General features: G+C 46.6%; 1 protein-coding gene across 1 annotated transcript in view; it reads left to right on the forward strand.

Moving 5' to 3' along the window:
- VAMP2 (vesicle associated membrane protein 2) overlaps positions 1–18,401 on the forward strand; it is a 30,558-nt gene extending 12,157 nt beyond the window's left edge. The window contains exons 2-5 of the mRNA XM_070954451.1: positions 8,386–8,506; positions 10,612–10,770; positions 12,369–12,420; positions 16,433–18,401. Of these exons, the coding sequence (XP_070810552.1) occupies positions 8,386–8,506; positions 10,612–10,770; positions 12,369–12,420; positions 16,433–16,449 (349 nt within the window). The 3' untranslated portion in view covers positions 16,450–18,401. The remainder of the gene's footprint in view (positions 1–8,385; positions 8,507–10,611; positions 10,771–12,368; positions 12,421–16,432) is intronic.
- The last annotated feature ends 4,046 nt before the right edge of the window (positions 18,402–22,447 follow it).

The raw sequence follows: 22,447 nt of genomic DNA on the forward strand, positions 1-22,447 counted from the left end.
TAGCTACTCAATGTTTAGGGTCCCCAAATCGGACAATTGATTTGCAGCTCTATATAAAGGAACGCACTGAAACCAGTTTAATCCAAGCATTAGTTAAGTAACAGCACCCTAGTGGCCAAAGGTATACTGCCACCCCCAGTGGTCAAAAGGCGAACTACGACGACGTCTCCTAGAGTTTGCAACGCACCCCAGTGGTCAGAAGGCGAACTGCAACGTCTCTTAGAGTTTGCAACGCACCCCAGTGGTGAAAAGGCGAACTACGACGACGTCTCCTAGAATTTGCAACGCACCCCAGTGGTCAGAAGGCGAACTGCAACGTCTCCTAGAGTTTGCAACGCACCCCAGTGGTCAAAAGGCGAATTGCAACGACGTCTCCTAGAGTTTGCAACTCACTCCAGTGGTCAGAAGGCGAACTGCAACGTCTCCTAGAGTTTGCAACGCACCCCAGTGGTCAAAAGGCGAACTGCAACAACGTCTCCTAGAGTTTGCAATGCACCCCAGTGGTTGGAAGGCGAACTGCAACGTCTCCTAGAGTTTGCAACGCACCCCAGTGGTCAAAAGGCGAATTGCAACGACGTCTCCTAGAGTTTGCAACGCACCCCAGTGGTCAGAAGGCAAACTGTATCGACGTCTCCTAGAGTTTGCACCGCACCCCAGTGGTCAGAAGGCGAATTGCAACGACGTCTCCTAAAGGATACTACAACATCCTGGAGAAGGATGGACCTGGCATATAGGGGAGTGCACAAGTTCTCTGACAAGTCAGGCATAGATTATATGATATGGAAGCATATTTTTGTAAACGCCATTAAGGGCGAACGATTGGAGCCAGCCGAGGAACTCGGCCACATGATCATGTGGCTAGGCCCACAATCAATACAAGCAGTAAAGGGGGTCTACGCATCAAAAATGTACGAGCCAGTTGAAGCCCTCAGGCTATCATGGGAAACGCTCGATGAGTGGTATGGTGCACCTACGATGACGGAGTCCTCATTCCTAGAGGAGGTCGATAACTTCCCTGCCATGGACCTCAGTAACCCTGAAGAACTATGGCACTTCTCCGTTCTCCTCACACGGCTGCGGTCAGCACAAATGGATCCCACCTTGCCGGGACTTAGCTGTCTCGACCTGTATAAGACACAAAGTTCTATCGTTAAAAAACTACCACCGAAACTGGTTGACGAATGGATCGACCTGGCTGATAATTACAGGGCAAAGAACCTTGACAGAGAACCACCCTTCGCCGCCCTTCAAGAATTTGTTGCCCACATGTCAAAGAAGTACAATGATCCACGAAATAAAAACCTTACAATACAAAGGACCTCTGCCAGCAGAAGAACCAACCAAAGCCTTGGTCCGATCAAGAGCCCAGCGCAGGCCGCAAGAGGAAAAGCCTCTGGGTCAGTGCATAGCACAGAGGTCGTCCCCCTGTCAACGAGGAAGTCCGATGTAAAGCCGTCTAAGAGAGCTCTACATCGACCTCAGAAAGCAAAGGAAGAACCCATCTGTCCATTGCACAAGACCTCACACACACTGAATAGGTGCAGAGAATTCCGAAAGAAGTCCCTGGGCGAAAGAAAGGCATTGATCAGGGAGTACAAAGTCTGCTTCAAATGCTGTGATTCTACGGACCACAGGGCCAAAGCTTGCACAGTTAAGGTGCTATGTTATCTATGCAAAAGTGGCCAGCACCCAACCGCCTTGCATCTAGAGCGTGAGTCGACACCACAGCCGACTCCTACTCCACGGTCGACTTCTACCTCTCCTATGACTAATGAGTCTCAGCACGACAATGAAACGCACCCAGATGACGACGACGAGTGTCAACTGCATGTCGGTATGCGGCGGCTCACCATCCCCTCGCTCATGCCACCAGATCTGCGTACCTAAAGTCTATCCAGCTGGACGCCCAGAAGAGGCAGTGAAAATGTATGTGATAGTGGACACGCAGAGCGGCCAATCGTTAGCCAGATCATCTTTCTTCGATCGCTTTGACCTTCAAACCGAAGAAACACACTTCACGATTTCGACATGTATTGGTTACAGCGCACGGCGGGGAGGAAAGCTACCGGATTCTGCAGAGAATCAATAGATGGGAGTGCAAAATTCGCATGGCTGCCACTGCTAGAATGGGACGCTGTACCAGACAACCGCAGTCAAATCGCGACATCAGAGGTAGCAAGCAATATACCTCACCTGAGACACATGGTTAATCTCTTCCCTGCCCTAGACCCTGAAGCCGAAATCCTGCTCTTGTTGGGTGTGGATGCCCCCGAAGCCTTCCCTGCCCAGGCAGTGGTCAAAGGCCCAGTGGGATCTCCATGTGCCCTCAAGACAGAATTTGGATGGGCCATCATAGGACCGGTTTGTATCGACCGGCTACGATACCCCTCCTGACTTCTACTAAGCAGTTCTAGACTAGTCACCGACCTGAAACTGCTGCGAAGGCAGACCTTGAAGACTGCACCTCAAGCTTTGCATGAATTGTGTCTGCCCCACAACCTGCATTGCTTGATGATATAATCTTGTTTATCTTAGTCAATTAGATAGTTACATTACATTGTTTTCTGCTATGCCTTTGTTCATCTTAGTTAAGTAGTTAGTAGTGGAATTTTATAATTCCAGGTGGGAGTGTGCTGTTACAGATAGTGAGTTGTGGCGAGTTAGTTAGCTTAAGGATTAAGAGCTGTCTCCTTAAGAGATTGCATTGTGGGAGATATAGAGAGAGATTGCATTATGGGAAATGTAGTCCACGACATGTGACCATATCTGTGTGTCTGATTAGCCACTGAGGCTTTCTGCCTGGGCTTTACAACAAAGATCCGGCCACTTGGAATTACCCCAGAAGAGAGAAACATGCTTTGTGAACGGGGGGACAGAACTACCATCATTTTACACTAGGAAACGGGATAGATTATGAAATTCTTGGATGCACCTCACCATGACTCACCATAATTGTAAGTCTATGTGTTCAAGGATTCCCAAATAAATATAATCTGCATGAAAACCCATTTGCTAGAGTTTATCTGCCTGTTCCCAGTGGAGCCAGATGCCTGGGGAACAGAACAGATACATAGAGACAGAGAGGGGGGGGGGAGAGGGAGGAGAGAAAGAGACATAGAGAGATACAGAGAGAGGGAGAGAGAGAGACAGAGAGACAGAGAGACAGAGCGAGGAGGGAGAGAGAGAGGAGGAGAGAAAGAGACTGGGAGAGAAAGAAAAAGGTTTTGTGGTTCCGTTCTCTGCCCTAATGACCAGCTGGGTAGGTGTGGCTGGGGGGGGGTCATGTGACGGGTTGGGAGTGAGTGATGTGGAGTTGGCCACGCCCACCCAGGTTTTGTGGCTCCCGGTGTTTTTTTTTTCCTGTGGGAAATGGGTCCAAATGGCTCTTTGAGTGTTTAAGGTTGCAGATCCCTGTGTGACTAGCATAAAACGGGGGGCAGGGGGGCGGTTGGGGGGGGAGAGAAAATGGCTGGGGCATTCTGGGAGTTGGAAGTCCACCTTTAAAGCATGCTGGCTGGGAATGCTGGGAGTTGAAGTCCAGCCATCTTTGCCATGTACACTTTTTTATTAATTTTATCGAAGTATATAATACGAAGGGGGAAAAAAAACACCATGGAAAAGTAAGAAGAGAGGAAGGGAAAAAAGAAGGGTAAATGGGAGAAAAATAAATAAATAAAAAGGCACCAACTTCCAACGCTCTTTGACACAGTTGAAGGTAACAACATTACAACCACAATTTTTTTTTGCTTTCACACAACAGAGTATGTACAAGCCATTTCTGTAACAATAATCCTGTCTTAGTTTACAAAAACAGAATCAAAAGTTTCATTTATTTATTTTTTTTCCCCTTCTCATTGCAAACACAAAATCCAGAACTAGAGACCAAATTAAATATAATCTCATCTTTGGATAAAAGAATCATTTTTTTAACCATCTCGGCTTCTCCTTACTGTGGGGAATGATACAATCATTCCCCTATTTTCAAATCTTAAGTCCATAATATTTTTACCAACTTTAGAATATTGTTCAGCATTACATTATTATTATTATTATTATTATTATTATTATTATTATTATTATTATTATTATTATTATTATTTATTCAATTTATATACTGCCCTTCTCCTAGTGGACTCAGGGCGGTGCACAGCCAGAACTAAAATATATAACAATACAAAATTTAAAATTAATTAAAAGAATTATATACTTTGGCCCGAATTAAAACAGTACGAATTAAAACCAATTAACAGATTAAAACAATTAATAACAATTAAAAACTAAAAAAGTTTAAAGAACCAGCAGACCTGGGTATACATACATACTCATTTTATACATACAAAACTGATTTAAAGCTTTCGAACAGTACATATATCATTTTTTAAAAAAATAAAATAAAAGCCATCCTAATTAATTAAACCATATTTAAGTCGCTTAAATATGTTGAAGTCCATTTGTCTTAAAATATGCTGGCTGGGGGATTCTGGGAGTTGAAGTCCATTTGTTTTAAAATATGCTGGTTGGGAGATTCTGGGAGTTGCCACCTATCCAAATTAAAGCATAATATAGTGAATTACATTTGGCAGGGGAAGAAAACAAGGATCAAAATAAAACATTTACAAGACACACGAGAGAGAGAGAGGAGGATTAGCATTCCCAGACTGGGAAACATATTACAAAGCAACTTCATTGATATGGATTAAAGATTGGATGGAACTAAAAAACAAAAGAATATTGTCATTAGAAGGGTATGATCTACAAAGAGGATGGCATGCTTTCCTGTGGGAGGGGAAAAGGGAGGAGCCTGATAGTACAGTGGACTAAAGCACTGTTATTAACATCTGCTGCTTGCAATTACTGCAAGTTCAAATCTCACCAGGCTCAAGGTTGACTCAGCCTTCCATCCTTTCAAAGGTAGGTAAAATGAGGACCCAGATTGTGGGGGAAATAAGCTGACTTTGTATAAATATACAAAAGTATGAAGGCTATTCCTTAACGCATTGTAAGCAGCCCTGAGTCTCCGGAGAAGAGCGGCATATAAATTAAAGCCCCCCCCCCCCCAAAAAAAAATTGGGGAAGGCCTTTTTTTCGTTCTCCCCAGGCTCCAGAGACTTTCTAGGAGCCTGGGGAGGACGAAAACGGCCTCCCCCCCCCCCCCCGGAGGCCAGAAGTAGCCCGTTTGCTGACTTCCGGTGGGACTGGAAGGCCCATTTTTTGCTCTCCCCAGGCTCCAGAGCCTTTCTAGGTGGGACCGGAAGTCGGGAAACGGGCCGTTTCTGGCCTCTGGAGGGTGGGAAAGGCCGTTTTCGCCCTCCCCAGGCGCCAAAAAAGTGTGTGTGTGGGGGAGTTGCACACGCATGCGCGAGGGGGGTGGGGGCGCATTGAATTATGGGTGTGGACACGTGTGCAAGTGACGCCCTGCATTCCCCCCCTTTTGGTACACGACGGCAAAACAGTTAGCCATCACTGCTCTAGATATTGACAGAATGAAAACTTACAAAGATTTGCTGAATAATCGGGGGGAATTAAGAACAAGACAGGAATTGAAAGAATTAGGTACAGACATTGATTGGTGGCCCTGTATGCAAATAAAATTTAGATATTTTGGCACAATTTGGATTTCAAATTTGGATTATTCTGTTGTTAAAGTGTTTTCGGTTTGTGCAAAATATCCACCATCCTAAGGAACCCCAAAGACAAAATTGAGTTAGAAAATCAAGGAGTATATGAAATCCCATGCACCGCCTGCCCCACCACATACATCGGACAAACCAACAGACGAATAGTGCACGCATAGAAGAACACAAGAACTCAGTTAGAAAAGAGGAACCAACTTCTTCCCTAGTCCAACACCTTAAAGCCACAGGACATGATATTGACTTTAAAAAGACCAGAACTATCGCCAAAACTGAACACTTTAACAACAGAATAATCAGAGAAGCCATCGAGATAGAAAAACGCCCACACAGCATGAACAAACGAGACGATACCTCCCGCCTACCAGCCATTTGGAAACCCGCCCTTATTGACAAACGAGTCCCTAACACGACGAATGACACCAAACCCACACTCACGAGAGCCACACAGGATGTCACCACCACACATCCATGCAGAAAGCAGACTCAAACCCACACTGATAATGAGCCACGACCAAGGACCAGAAGCCAGACCGCAGCTGCATCATTAGCCACTTTAAACCCCTCCAATCCATACATGAAGCAGACTGACACCCACCATGAAGAGCTCGCACGGCCACAAACACGAAGCCAAACAACAATGCAGCTCACCAGCTCAAATCCCCCTGCAACTCAGACTAAGCTGAGCACAACCAAGCCCCCACCCAAACAGAACACACCCCCAGCCAATCAGAGCACAACCAACCCCCCATCCAATCAGAGCACAGCCAAGCCCCTAACCAATCAGAACACACCTCCATCCAATCAGAACACAGCCAAGTTCCCACCCAATCAGCTCACACCCCCACTAGCAGTTAAAAGGAAGAGACAGCTGCGATCTCACATTGCTCCTGGAAGCACGAAGCCGAGAACACCAGCCTGAAGATGACGAATGAGACTTCGTCGAAACGTCGCCAAGACGCTTCCAATTTTACGTGGGAGAAGACCCGAATAACCAAAGACCTACATACAAACACCCACGAAAACCTGAGAAAACAAATATATATACACACACACACACACACACACACACACACACACACACACATATATTGTTCTGTCCCCCTTCCTCACACAGGCAAACGTAATACCAAGCACGCCTGCCAATATTTTATTAGGTAAACAGATTAGAATTCTTGGCAGACCAAGGTTTTGGCAGCAAACTGCCGAATGCCTGCCAAGACCGTTTTCACTCCCATAAAGCAGAAGAGGACTTATCTTCAGTGCGTTCCAGGAGCAACAAATTATCCACGAGACAAGAGTTTAGTCAATGTTCAGTCCAAAATATATCCAAGCCGAATTTCAGAGATCACGATGTGACTTTCAGGGTTTAACTTTGTCCGTCACAAAGCCTGAAGAGCAATCCCACCCACTTTTATTCCTGGTGGGGCGTGGCTCCGTGACTCAGCTCAATCTCTGGCCCTCCCACGCCTCTTCTGTTGCTGCGCACGCTTCTCCCTCCGACGCTGCCTGGGATCAAGCCAGGATTCATCATCCTCGCTCCCTATCAATTGGTGCTCCAATATGCCTTCCTCCTGGCACATCCCAGGCTGTTCCTCCTGGCCTTCGGATGGAACCTGAGGCATTGCCTGAGAGGAGGGTCCTGAGAGGGAGGCCTTGTCAGTTCCTCCCCATCACCTTCTGAGTCCTCTTCCTCTGCTAGGACAGGCTCGGGAGTCAGGGTCACAACATATATGATATACTAGAAATATATGTATAAAAGATAGATTAAGATAAGAGACTATAAATCAGGGTGGATTTGATTTAAATTACGATTTAAATCATGATTTAAATCACTAGTAAAAAGGCTTGATTTAAATCAACTCGATTTAAATCATAATTTTTAAAGAGCAACTGCCATCTCTGTCCCTCAGCGGCTCCTCCTGTGACCGGCTGTTGACTCACCGAGAGTCCCAATATTGCAGAATATACAGCCTTATGCTACATTTCATGCTGAATAAACTAAATTATTAATGCATCTTAAATAGAAACTATCTTTAGATAGATTTTTTTACTCCAAAACCATTTTATTAAAATGAATTTGATAAAAATAAAAAAAAAATCCGATTTAAATCAAAAAAATCCGATTTAAATCAAAAAAATCTGATTTTTTTTTTAAATCATTGATTTTTATCCACCCTGGTATAAATATAGATTACTGATGCGAAGATGTTGAAAAGATGTAAATATCTGTTTTTGTTTTTTAAAAAAATGTTCAATCAAAATTATTTTTTTAAAAAAATTAAAGCATAATGTCTGGGGAATTCTGGGAGTTGAAGTCCACCCATCTAGCCCCAGGGTAGGAATCCGATTGGGCCTTTGAACCAACCGGGCCTGATCCCGTTCCCAACCTTGTCGATTTCCTAGCCCTGTGGCCTTCACCTCCCAGAATCCTCTGCAGTGGCTAGCTGGCTGGTTGGGAGGGATTCTGGGAACTTAACAACAAGACGTAGCTAGGTACTTCCTGCCTATGAATTTTTTTGGAGGTTGGGTTAACGGGAAACGGGTTGCGATGAACGGGTCCCAAATCAGCCTTTCGGGCCCTGACGCGTTTTTGATGCTGAGAAGCACACAGGTGAGTCAGTTCAGGTTCAGGTGGGTTTCTTTGCACCGTGCTGGTAGGGGAGGGGGTCTTTCAAATCCATACCCCCCCTTTTGTTTTTAAGCTGCTGTGTTTAAAACACAAAATCACACTCTCCTTTTCTTCTTTCAGGTCGGCTAATGCTGCTGTCCCACCCGCGGCTGCCGGAGGAGAGGCCGGGGGTCCCCCTGCCCCCCCGCCCAACCTCACCAGTAACCGGAGGCTCCAGCAAACCCAGGCTCAAGTGGATGAGGTGAGGAGTAGGGAATTCTGGGAGTTGTAGTCCATGCTGGGGGTGGGGAGGAACACTGTTCCAGAGGTTGAGAGCTTGAGGGTGGTGGAGGGGTCATTTTATGCCCCTCTTTGCCAGGGGTACAGAGAGGGCACCAAGCCCCCCCCAATCAGTAATAAACTTAATGTTTATGTATGAAATGTATATGATGTCAGCACTTCAACGCTGGCATAGAGAGAGATAAGCTCTGAACTTTTGCCTGCTAAATCCCTTTGAAGTCGGGTTGTCGTGGAAATGAAGAGGGGGGGAACATTCCTGGGAAATGATGAGACAAGAAGTCTGCAGAATGACTTGGAAGACAGCCAATGAGAAGCAGAGATTTGGGGATCGGAAAGGAAGGGATTGGGGGGCAAAAGGTCAGTCTTGTCCACATCGAGTCATGATCCGGTGGCTGTGCTCAATTAAAGAAAAGATTTCCTTAAAGATTGGCAGTTTGGAAATTCATTTATTTTGAGATAGCATCGAAGTCTGACATATGCTTCTTGATCATGGAGATGCTGCAAAGGTCATACCCATGTTTCCCCGAAAATAAGACCGGGTCTTATATTAATTTTTGCTCCAAAAGACGCATAAGGGCTTATTTTCTGGTTAGGTCTTATTTTGGGAGGGAAATATGGTACTAAATGCATCCATCTGGCCGACAATCTTAACTAGGGCTTATTTTGGGGACAGGGCTTAAATTACGAGCATCATGCTAGGAACTATTTTCCGGTTGGGTCTTATTTTCGGGGAAACAGGATAACTGTGAAAAACGGGTCCTGAGTGACTTTTTTTTCGATGCCGTTGTAACTTGGAGCGGTCACTAAACGAAGGGTCGCAAGCCGAGGACTTACCTGTGTTGCAATCGTCGGCAGAAGGAATTTCGGTTTAAATCGGGATGAGGGTCCTTCCTGGCCCTCACTAGTCGTGAGCGATGGGCTCAAACACACTTCCGAAGCTATAAAATAACAACCAAGACTGAAATTGAATCTGATTTAATTTCAGTTAGATCAGAGGTGTCAGACTCAAGGCCCGCGGGCCGGATCCAGCTGCGGGGTGCCTAAATTTGGCCCGTGGGGCCGGCCTGGAAATAGCAAAGGACTGGCCCATGGGGTGTCTGCTGGGCAAAACGGGGTGCAGGAGGGCCGCATGCGCCTCCTCGCACCCCGTATTGGCCGACAAAGTGCTTCAAGAGGAGTCCATCCTGTGTCCCCCCTCGGCCCGCGGAGAACTACAGTGCTGATCTAACCTTTGAAGTTGACACCCCTGAGTTAGATTGTACACAAAAAGACCCCCAAATTAAACAACAGTAATATAATAACTCCTCCATCTGATAGGTAACCCTATTTTTCCCCCCTCATATTGTCTCATGAAAATAGCACCCTCTGCCAGTCAGGCAAAATTGGAATATTCTCGGACGCGACCACCAAATAAACTAAATAAACGGAAGCCTGGGTTTTGAGTTTAAAGGTCCCTGGGAACCACCACCAAATAAATCAATTCAATTCAATTCAGTCAATCAATCAATCAATCAATCAATGTAGCTTCGGTCTCTAAACACTCACCAGAGACGGGAGGAAGGACTTATGAAGGCAGCCATGTCAAGTAGAGTTCTTCTGTGTTGGTTTGTATTGATGTGAAATAAAGGCATATTCCTCCTTTTGCAAGGAGAACTGTGGGTTCGAAAATGACCTTGAGTTCAATCTCCTGAGATACGGGTGGGTTTTGGGGGGTTCATAGGGGTTTTGGGGGGGCTCCGTGAGAGCTATGGGACATCTAACCCTCCTCCGGGCTTATAGTCAGTTGTACTTTCCTTAATTCTTCGCTTAGCTGGCTGAAGGTGAGGTATGAGGAGGTTGACTTTCACCCAAGTTAAGTCTTTCTAAGAATCCTTTGGTTTCTGGGTGACCATCGCACGTCAAATCTTTTGTGGGGTCCTGGGTGCCCTCTGAGCTTGGTGGTTTCCTTGCAGACATTTCCTTCTGAGTGTTAAAACTCTGCCCTTCTATCGACTTCCAGAACTCGGTGGTTCTCGCTGCCTTCTCCTGCATCTGACCTTCTCTTTCCCGGTATCTCTTCCCCTCCAGGTGGTGGATATCATGCGAGTGAACGTCGATAAGGTCCTAGAGAGAGATCAGAAGCTTTCGGAGCTGGACGACCGTGCCGATGCTCTTCAAGCCGGAGCGTCTCAATTCGAAACCAGCGCCGCCAAGCTTAAGCGCAAATACTGGTGGAAGAACTTAAAGGTAGGACGGAGGATGGACCTCCTCCTCGCCCACAAAAACTTGGTTGCCTCCTTCCCCTTTGTCCAAAGGAGCCACCTGATGTTGACTTCGAGAGACCTTGTCGCTTTGCGCGTCCCTGGGAAGCGCAACCAACATTAGATCGAGAAGACCTCCGAGGTTAAAGAGATGCCATCTTGCATCATTCCTCTAGGGTAGGGGTCGGCAACCTTCAACACTCAAAGAGCCACAAAGGTCCTAATCGGAAGCCACCCGTTCAATTCTGGAGCCGACCGGAAGTCCGGTTCCCCCACCATAGAGTCTTCTCCTAGTACGGCGTCCTTTTACCAACTGGCAACAGGGAGTCACAGCAGAGGCATGAAAGAGCCGCATGCGGCTCCAGAGCCGCGGGTTGCCGACCTCTTCTCTAGGGAATAACAGAATAACAGAGTTGGAAGAAGGGACGTTGGAGACCATTTCAGACAAACGGTTGTCCAATCTCTTCTTCAAAACCTCCAGTGATGGAGCACCCACAGCTTCTGGTGGCAAGCTGTTCCACCGGTAAATTGTTCTGTCCGGTTTCTCATGATGGTGGATCAGACAGAAAATCTCCACTCGATTCTTTTAAAATTCTGTAGAAAAAAAAAATCTCAAGGCGTTCGGAGAGAAATACGGGCAAAAAGGATCATGTGGCACGGGCCACCTGTGCAGAGAAGATTTGGGGGGAAGAGATCCCAAGATCTGGTTGGATTCAAAAAACGGGGAGAGGATATTGGGGGTCAGGGGGGACGGGACCCTAGCTCTTGGCGGGAATGCTGACTTCCTTCCATGATCTCTGCATGATCTCGGCCTTCTGGTGATCATCTGCATGGAATCAGGTTTGGGAGGGGGGCGAGCTTGATGAGGACCTTACTTGAAAGCAGGCCCAGCCACAGGGTCCTTGTAGTCTTCTGGATGTACAGAACGTCAGCCTTCCAGATTCCATAGCAGTAGTTCTCCATCGGAGCAACTTGAAGATGGGTGGACTTCAACTCCCAGAATTCCCCAGCCAGCCTATCCGTTTCCTCTTCAATTAAAGACATTTAATAACACATTTATTAATTTAATCTTGTCGTGGGTTATTTTTTTTTCTCCATTTTTGCCGAAGTCAAAGATATATTACGTCTACCACATTCCCACCGTCTATTAAGAAAGTTACCCAGTCAAAAGAATGTGATGCTTGTTCTTGTCTTGTCCATGGCGAATTCCGGCAAATCCTTGCTGGCTGGGGAATTCTGGGAGTTGAAGAAACACTCATTTCGGATCCAAAAGGAGCTAGATCGCAGAGGATCTGGAAAAGTTTTGCTTTAGACGGGAAACGGCTCTCCCGCGGGGTCAGACGGGGCAATCCGGAAGTTGCCTTGTTGGAGAAAGGCCGATTTAGACCATTCACACAAAGGTGTTGTATTCACTTACGTTCGCTACCCGTTCGCAAATGGGAGCGTGCATGCACAGAGCGTCGAAAACCGGGCGGGTGGACGGAGACTCCCGCAGCCGCCTCAACCGTTTCGCCCAAACCGGATAGAACCGTCTGAATAGCACCACTGATTTCACACGCTTTCTTTCCTTCCTTCCCGTGACAGATGATGATAATTCTGGGGGTGATATGCGCCATTATCTTGATCATCATCATTGGTGAGTGACCCTTGGGGAAAAAAACAAAACAAAACGGGGGGGGGGGGTGATGGGACGTAAAGAGAGACAGGAAAGTGCCTTAAGTGGCTTTGGAGCAGGGGTGTCAAACTCGATTTCACGGCGGGCCGCATCAGAGTTGTGTTTGACCTCGGAGGGCTGGAGGGAGGTGTGGGGTGTGGCCAGGGGCGTGGCCATGGTGGGCGTGACACGGGATTTGTGTCAGGTGGGCACCTCTGGTGGCCAAGTGCTAAGGCAGGACTTCCCTGAGACTCTCCCTCACTCATTATAACCTTCCTTCCTCAATCCCTTCTTTCCTCCTTTCAATTCTTCCTTCCTTCCTTCCTCAATCCCTTCGTTCCATCTTTCAATTCTTCCTTCCTTCCTTCCTCAAACCCTTCGTTCCTCCCCTCAATTCTTCCTTCCTTCCTCAATCCCTTCCTTCCTCCTTTCAATTCTTCCCTCCTTCCTTCCTCAATCCCTTCTTCCCTTCTTTCAGTTCTTCCCTCCTTCCTTCCTCAATCCCTTCCTTCCTCCTTTCAATTCTTCCCTCCTTCCTTCCTCAATCCCTTCCTTCCTCCTTTCTTTCCTCCTTCCTCCATCCCTTCCTTCTTCCTCCCTCCTTCTCTCCCTTTCTCAATTCCTCCTTCCTTCCTCAATCTCTTCCTCCTTTCTTTCTTTCCTCCTTCCTCAATCCTTTCCGTCCTTTCTTCCCCCCTTCTTCCTCAATCCCTTCCTTCTTCCTCCCTCCCTCCCTCCCTTTCTCAATTCCTCCTCCCTTCCTTCCTCAATCTCTTCCTCCCTCCTTTCAATTCCTCTCCTAATCCCTTCCTTCCTTCCTCAATCTCTTCCTCCCTCCCTCCTTTCAATTCTTTCCTCCCTCCCTCCTTCCTTCCTCAATCCCTTCCTTCCTCCCTTCTTTCCACCTTCCTCAATCCCTTCCTTCCTTCCCCCCTCCTTCCTCAATCCCTTCCTTCTTCCTCCCTCCCTCCCTTTCTCAATTCCTCCTTCCTTCCTCAAATCCTCCCTCCCTTCCTTCCTCCCTCTCTTCCTTAACCCCTCCCTCCTTTCAATTCTTCCCTCCTTCCTTCCTCAATCCCTTCCTTCCTCCCTTCTTTCCTCCTTCCTCAATCCCTTCCTTCTTCCTCCCTCCCTCCCTCCCTCCCTTTCTCAATTCCTCCTCCTTTCCTCAAACCCTCCCTCCCTCCCTCTCTTCCTTAACCCCTCCCTCCTTTCAATTCTTCCCTCCTTCCTTCCTCAATCCTTTCCTTCCTCCCTTCTTTCCTCCTTCCTCAATCCCTTCCTTCTTCCTCCCTCCCTCCCTCCCTTTCTCAATTCCTCCTCCTTTCCTCAAACCCTCCCTTCCTCCCTCTCTTCCTTCCTCTCTTCCTTAACCCCTCCCTCCTTTCAATTCTTCCCTCCTTCCTTCCTCAATCCCTTCCTTCCTTCTTTCTTCTTCCGTCCCTCCCTTCCTTAACCCCTCCCTCCCTCCTCAATCCCTTCCTTCCTTCCTTTTCTTTTTCCCCCTTCCCTCTTCATTCTCCTTTCTTCTTCCTTTCCCTCTTCTTCCTTCTTTCCTTGCTCTCGTGCCATCTTCCTTCCTTTTTCTTTGTCTTTCCTCTTTCCCTTTCTCCTTTCCCGTCATTTCTTGGATGCTCAAATGCAAAAGGGGAAACATTTCTCCTTTTGTTTTGCTTTTCATAGCCCTCTGCCAGCAAAAACGGGGCGCGGGAAAAGGGGGGGGTCCCTTGAGTTTGACACCTCTGCTTTAGAGTGAGTCTCATTTGGGGTTTGGGTGCTGATAGGTTGGTCCCACTTATTGCCAACTCTCGTCTTGCTCCTCCTTTCCATTTTTCATTTTTGCCAATCCTTAAGGCCGCCAACGATTGCCCACAGTATGGAGTTTAATAAAAATGACCTTTTTGAAGGCAGTCCTCGACTTACAATCCCTCGTTAAGTGACCTCTCCGAGTTACAACGGCGCTTTAAAAAAAAAAGTGACTTACGACTTAAATGTTTTTTCACACTTAAAAACTTGCGCAGGATCCCTACCGTCAAAATTCAGATCCTTGGCAGGCGTCTCGTATTTACGACGGTTGCAGTGTGTGTCGCGTGATCCCTTTTTGCGACCTTCCGACCAGCAAAGTCAACGGGGGGTGGGGGGAGCCAGATTCACTTAACAACGGTGCAACTAACTTAATCGGCTGTGGTGATTCGCTTAACAACAGTGGCAAGAGTGGTCGTAAATCAGGACAAAACTCACTCCACAAACATCTCGCTTAGCAATAGAAACTTTTTTATAAAATATTTTTTTTATTTTTTCAAACATAAACATAAAATATATCTTTCAAGAGCGAAGTCTCGGCCAAAATAAAATATGCTGGAAATCAGCCAAATAATAGCTGGAGGTATGGAGGAGAATATGCTGGAAATCAGCCAAAATAAAATATGCTGAAAATCGGCCAAATAACAGCAACAGAAACTTGGGGTCATAAATCGAGGACTACCTGTACGGTTAGTCCCCCGACTTACGATCACAATGGCGCCAACGTTTCCGTTGCTAAGTGAGGCCGTTGTTGAGTGAGGTTTTGCCCTGTTTCGCTGTAGTTGTTAAGTGAATTATATGGTCGTTAAGCGAATCCGAGTTCCTCATTGACTTTGCTCGTCAGAAAGTCGCAAAAGGAGATCATGTAAACCCTTTAACGGTCATAAATACGAGCCACTTGTTCAGATGACCGTGGGGATTGCCTCAACGGTCCTGAGTGTGAAAAATGGTGAAAAATCCCCTTTTTTGAGTGCCGTTATAACTTCGAACCGTCACTAAATGAACTGTTGTAAATTGAGGACTTACCTGTATCCTGGTTAGAAAAAAAAAAACATTGCAGCCATCCTGAGATTTTTCCTGAATAATCTTCTCAATCTTAATCTATACGACTGTGATGGGCAGAAACTTAATAAATAAATAAACTTTAGTCCTCGTTTTACAACCACAGTTGGGACTGGAGCACCCGTCGCTAAGCGATGCTTGGTGCAATAAGTTGCCTCCGATTTGACACCTTTTTCTGACTGAGCCCTTAAGCGAATTCCCTTACTGAGAAGGTGGCAAATGGCAATCCTGTGATCCATGTATGCGGATTGCCTGAATTTTGATCACGTGACGGCAAGGACGCTGTCAGTCATACATGTGAGGACCGGTGGAAATTCCCTTTTTTCCCCCACCAGCACTGTTGTAGTCATTAAGCGAGTGGACATATGTCGAGGACTGCCTATGAGGTGGTTTCAGCGGTGGGTTTTACATATTTTTACCACCAGTTCACCGCATACGCGCACGCTCGTTTCGGGCGCACGCCTTCTGTACATGCACCCAGCCTTATCCATGAGCCGTCCATGCATGCGCCCGACCTCGAAAACGGGGCTAAATAGGACGGCATTAGTCCAGGACGGGTGGGTGGACCTACCAGCAGTTCGGCCGAACCGGTACGAACTGGCTGAATACCACTTTTCGGTGTTTTGATGTAGCAAGTTTTATGAGGCCAGTTGTGTCGCAAGCAAACTACAGCTTAGCACACTGGGTTGCATAGCACAGTCAGATACCAATTACCCGGAACCCTTCGAGGTATTCCTCGACTTACGACCGGTCGCTAAGTGTGACCATTCGGCATTACAACCAACCCTAAAATGGGTGTTTTCTCCAACCCTGATTTTACAGTTCCGACATTGCGACACCCCCCCCCCCCCCCCGTCCTCTGTGGTCACGCGGCCGAACTTGGGACACCCGGCAATATGACCACATTGTCCCATTTAACAACGGTTTTGTGGAAAAAACAGCCCTTCCAACCTCTCAGTAAAACCACACCTACCATGGGTTCACTTAACGACTACTGCTTTAAATAAACAGTTCCCAAAACGGAGCCGGTCATAGGAATGACCCATTTAATGACTGTAACATGCCGGTCATATAACGAGGACTCCCTATAAAATATCTTTTTTTGTTTGTTTGTTTTCTTCCTCCGCAGTTTACTTCAGTACTTAGTGGAAATTCTCCGAGACGTTTCCCCAACCAGGAGCAGCGGCCGGGAGGGGCGCACGGGGCCCAGTCTTCCAGCGCCAACTTCCCCTCCATACCCCCCGACCCCCCCTTACCCCTCCTCCGTCCCCATCCCATCCCTCCCCCCCCTTCCCTGCGTGTGTGTGTGAGCGTGGCGTTGCGTTGCGTGTGGGTGTCTTGTAAATAGCCCGATTTGTTATTTATACATATACATATATACATATATATATACATAAAATATATATATATATTATATTATATTATATTTTGTCTGTTTGTAGATTTCTATCTAGACTTTCTATGTGTCGCTCCCCGTGGTTTTTTTCAGTGTCTTGATTTTTAACGACAAACCTTCGCAAAGGACCAAGGCCCGCCTGCCCCGATTCTCGCCTCCGTGGTCCCCCCCTTTCCCCAATTCGGTGGGCTCCCGACCCCCATTTCCCCCCCCTTCCCCAACGGAGCAATTCCTAGTTGCCACACGGATCAAGCCCGATCTTGGAATTGTATCCCCTCCGTTCTCTTCTCCCAAATATCTAGAATCTGATGATCCCGACTCGTTGGGAAGATCCGGGAGAATTCGGAGTCGTTCCCTGTTTAGTCTTCTCGGCCATGTTGCTAGTCCTCAGTGTCTTGGCCACCTCTCCTCCCATCCCCGGACCTGGTGATCTCCTCTTAACTTATTTTATTTATTAACCTATTCGACTCGTACTGCCAGTTTTCTCTCCCTTAAGTGTCTGCGGGAAACTCGCCTGGCGTTGTGGGAGGAGTTAAACGCCTCCTTTCCGAGGGCCGGTCCCGCGTGGGAATCCTCCCGCCGGCCCGTGGCGTTCTCCTCCCCCACCGCTTCCTCCGAACCACGGGCGACTTGACTGCCATTTACTTCCCGTGTGTAGAAACCACTGTTGTTGTTGTTGTTTTAGTTGTGAACAACGGCGACGCAACACGGTTGCGATTCTTGACATTCCACACTCTTCTCTTCTCTAAAAGCGAGTTTCTCCTCCTAGGACCTGTGCGTTTTTTCGTTTTTCTTGCGATCACTGCCTACCTTAACCCTGTTTTAAGGAGTTGTGTGTGCTTGTGGGTGCATGCCTTGGGTGTGTGTATGTGCGACTACGATAAAAAAAGAGCAACGCAGGAGGAAGAGGAAGGGGAGGTGGCTCCACTTCCAGCTTGGTCTCCTTTTTCGGAAGACGCAAAGGTTATATTTTTTCCCCCCGCTGAATTTAACCAAAAACCAGATCATCTAACAGTTGTAAACCGGGGCGAGGCGGAGAGGCCTTGTTCCCCGGGGACTAAAGATAGACCCTTTCTTGACCCGATCCTGTGAACGAAACGAGGGCCGTCCTGTGTTTCTAATCCTGTGGTGAAGTTATAATTTATTGTTAGAAATTAATTAATTAATTTTTTTTTGTCGGCGCTTTCTTGTTTCCGCCACGGGTCCTGGTTAAGCCAAACGGTGGTTTAAAGGTGGTTTAAAGCAGGAAAGGGAGAAGGAGACAGCTGGGTATGAATGGCTGTGGATAAAAGAGACACCTCCCTCCTCCTCCTCCTTTTTGTGCAACCTCTCTCTCCCCCCCCACCCCTCCCCACCCCCCCTTGTTGGCCCTGTTCTCCAAGCCTGGCCACAATTCAGCTTTTGCAAACTGTTGTAGTTGTGATTAATCGTGATGAGTGACCACAAACCGACCCACCCCCGTTTCAGCACAAACTGCCATGTTTCTGGGCCTGTTTATAATGTTGGCTATGTGTGAGGTTTTTTTAACAAGTATTTTTTGGGGGGTACACCCACCCACCCACCCCCGGCCTTTCCTCTCCTCTCCCCTTCCTTCTCCAAGAGGAGGAAAACAGCTGTATCCTGTCCGTCACACAATTGCTCCCTGGGGGGACAAGGAAATCTTTTTTTTTTTTTTTCGACGAGGAAGAAGGAAGAGAGAGAGAAAAAAAAAAAAAACGACGTCGGCAAAACGGAGGAGGGGCAAAGCATGGATGGCGGGGGGGGGGGGAGATCTTGGCAGGAGATCCCTCCGGTCCAGATGCCCTGCTGGAGGGGAAGAAAAGAAAAAACCCACATGGATTTTGGGGGGCGTGGGAGGTAAGGGGGGGAGATGGACTGGAAAAAGATCAGGAAACGGGGCAGAAGTGAGAAGTTTGGGAAAGTCTCCAAGTTCCCTAGTTTGGAGGGACGACGGCGCAAGGAGACCTTGGATGGTTGAGCGTGGTCTTTACTTCCATCCTCTCCTTCTCAAGATGGCCTGGGGTGGGGGTTTCGATCTGGGGAGGGGGGAACACCCTGAGAAATGGAGCCACAGGGATAGAACAGGGAGGTCCCTTGATGCATTGTCTTCCATATATAGTCTAGCACAGGGGTCGGCAACCTTAAACACAGAGCCATTTGGATCCGTTTCCCACAGAAAAGAAAACACCGGGAGCCACAAAACCTACCGGAAAAGCTCAATAAATCGTTGTGGCGGCGGGCGTCGCGCATTGGCGGTTGTGACACGTATTTTGAGCGAGCAGAGGGATGAAAGAGCCACATGCGGCTCCCGAGCCGCGGGTTACCGACTCCTGGTCTAGGAGAAGAGCCGTCTATGGTAGGAGGGTCCCGGAGCCCCTTCTCAAACCCAACGTTTTGATTCAAAGGCAGATTAAAGGAGTTCTTTTTTTGTGGAGGGGCTTTAATGATATTTGGGGGGGGAGGCGAGGGAGGTGGGTTGAAGTGACGCACGATGGAGATAGTGTGAGTCAATCGGCAATTGTGTGATGGGTTGAAGACTTGTGTGGGCAAGCCGCCTTCGACAGCCCGCAACCTTTTGTGGGGTGTTGCCGTCCTTTGTGCTGAAAAAGAAACCTTGGAAGCTGCCTTTTTAATTAAAAAAACAAAACAAAAAAAACAATTTAATCTGAAAAAGGGGCTCCCGAGATCCTCGTATATAGATAGTGTAATAGATAAAAGTCACTTTTTAAGACCCGTGGGAACTTCAACTCCCAGAATTCCCCAGCCCGCGAGTTACCGAACGCCATCTTGCAGAGCTGGCTGCAGAGAATTCTGGGAGTTGAAGTTCCCACTCGTCTTTTTTTTTAAGTGGTTGAGAAAATATTGGAATAGAGAAAGGTATATAGGGTTTTTTGGGGGGGGCGGGGGTTGGACTGTGGGGGGGAAAGAGAAGGGGCTGCCCATCTCCCAGTTGGCCAGCAGGGGTCGCTGTGGACGTGTTAAACTTGCCCAAAGAGGAATTAAAAAGAGAATTAAAGAGGAATAAAATGGATTCCAGCCCAAAGGAAGACAAGACACAGGTGTGGGAAGTTTTCCTTGAGTTTAAACTGCCCAGGGAATATATATATATATATATGGGGATAAGATCCAATCTGGGATACAAGCCGGGGTTTGATGATGCTGTGAAAAAGAAAAGAAAAAAAAAATAACAATTATTTGGAGATAAAAATAAAAACCTACAAATAAATAAATGTCCTGTGTGGAGAATGGCCCCCCAAGGCTCGTCTTTTTCTGGTTTGCGTTATTTTTTATTTCTTTTTCTGGGGGGTTGGGTGAAGGGGAGTTGGACGGCTCTGGGCCGAAAATGGATTTCTTGTGCTTTTTGGTCATCCTTACGTTTTTCGTTTTTATAACGGTCGCAGAATAAAACTTCCTTCTCCCCTCTCTCTCTTTGCTTCCTTCCTTCCTTCACTCTTTCCTTTTTCTCCTTCCTCTTCTTCCTTTACCTCTTTCTCCCTTCTTCCTTTCCTTCCATTCTCCCTCCACCTTCTCCTCCCTTTCCTTCTCTTCCTTTTTCCTTCCTTATTCTTCCTCCCTCCCTCCTATACCTTTATTTCTCTTTCCCCTTCCTGGTGTTTTCTTTTTCCTTCCTTCTCCATTCTTCCTCCCTCCCTCCTGTACCTTTATTTCTCTCCCTTTCCTCCTCCTGTTTTTTTCCTTCCTCCCGTACCTTTATTTCTCTTTCCCCTTCCTCTTTTTCTTTCCTTCCTTCCTTCACTCCCTTTACCTTTACCTCCCTTTCTTCCTCCTATGAAAAAAAAAAACCCCAACAAGATTTGTTTATAAGTGAAATGCATTACATGCCAACAACTGGTTTAAACGTGGCTTACTGGATAAACCACAATTCTCAAACCGTAGAACCTTTCAATGTTAAATCTGGAAAAGATTTGCTCGGGCGAACCGGCTCAAGACCAGCTCTGATTTTGATGGAGCGAGCAGAGAATTGGTGAACAGCTTTTGCAAATTGCTAGCGGAGGAGAGCGTTGCAAAACTCAAACCAACCAATCAAATCGTGGATTGCACCTTTTCGTTTAAGGTGCAAGAAAGTCTTTTTTTAAAAAAACAGCTTTTTGACATTATCTCGTGAATCATGCTGCGATTTTGCAACCCCGTTGTGTTCTAGACCAGCAAAACATGATTCAAATTTTGGAATCATTACAAACGATTCAAATTTTGGCTGAGGACGGAGAGAGACCGGTGGTTTTCTTAGCAAATTTGGAAGTTGCTGCTATCGCTTTTGAGGAGAATTTTCCAACCTCCCTGCTGGTTAAAAATCTATCAGCCTTGGAATATCTGCTGTGCAAAAATCTCCCTCCCCTTTCTGGAAATCTGAAAATATACAGTCGTGGCCAAACTTGTGGAAAACGTTTGGGGAAAGTGTATTTTTGAGGTCTGATGGCTAATAACACCACTTTTTTTGGGGGGGGGGAATGTCAAGATAATTCTATTCCGCTGCTGGAATGGCCCAGACCTTAACCCAATTGAAAATTGATGGAGCCGACTCAAGAAACTGGTTAGTCAGAAGCGACCCAGCAATAAAACTCAGTTAATAGAAGCCATCATTCAATCTTGGTTTCACATGATAGAAAAGAGACTCAAAAAGACTTGGTTCACTCCATGGGAAGACGACGTAAGGCCGTCATTCCTGCTAAAGGTTACCCAACGAAGTATTAACTGATCTGATAATTTTTGTATTATTTTTTTTTCTACGTGTTTCACTTTTCTTCTTTATACTGTAACTGCTATTCCAATAGCAAATCCTCCATAAAAGTTACTGCATTACATTCTTGATTAAATTATCTTTCCATTGATATATAATTTTAGGGCACTACTCCCCCAAAAAAGTGATGTTATTTGCTAGTTTTAAGAAAGTACACTTTTCCCAAAAAGGTTTCCACAATTTGGGCCACTAACTGTAAGACTACCTTCCCCAGGTTTCTAAGCTGATCTACAGGTAGACCTCAATTTACGGCCACAATGGAACCCCAAATTTCCATCGTTAAGTGAGACCGCTGTTAAGTTTGGCCCTATTTTACAACCTTTCCTGCCATGGTTGTTAAGTAAATCACAAAATGGTCGTTAAGCGAATCTGGCTTCCCTATTGTGCTTGTCAAAAGGTCGCAAAAGGGAATCACTTGACCCCAGGGACGCTACGACCGTCATAAATACGAACCAGTTGCCTTGCGTCTGAATTTTGATCACATGATGACGGGGATGTTGCAACGATGTCGTAAGTGTGAAAAGCTTTCCCGAGTCACTTTTTTCAGTGCTGCCGTTGTAACTCGGAACGGTCACTAAAAGAACCGTTGTAAGTAGAGGACTAAAAGAACCGTTGTAAGTATTGAACTTCAGTTTTCATAGTTGCTAATGAAGAGAAAGAACGATCCGGTAGGCATCTTGATTAGGAAAAAAAAATCTGCCTTAAAAGTTAGCAAATGAGGGTTTATTTGGAGGCTGGATTGACATGAAGCAGGGCTGAACTGGGATAATTTGCAGCCTGATGGGTTTTGTTGTTTTCTTTTGCATAAACCCGGGTTAATTTTAATAACTTGATCGGGTCCACTGTGACCCATCATAAAATCCGAAGAAGAGTTCTGAGTCAAAGAATAATTCAATGCAAGCGTTCGTTCATAAGCAGCATTGACTCGCTCCAGAAGGTTCACACAATTTCGGTGGAATTTTGAGAGTGCCACATGGACCCTGTAGTAC

Source organism: Pituophis catenifer, unplaced genomic scaffold (genome assembly GCF_029215685.1).
Source record: "Pituophis catenifer annectens isolate HBS135680 unplaced genomic scaffold, rPitCat1.0.hap2 SCAF_15, whole genome shotgun sequence".
Lineage (NCBI taxonomy): Eukaryota > Metazoa > Chordata > Lepidosauria > Squamata > Colubridae > Pituophis > Pituophis catenifer.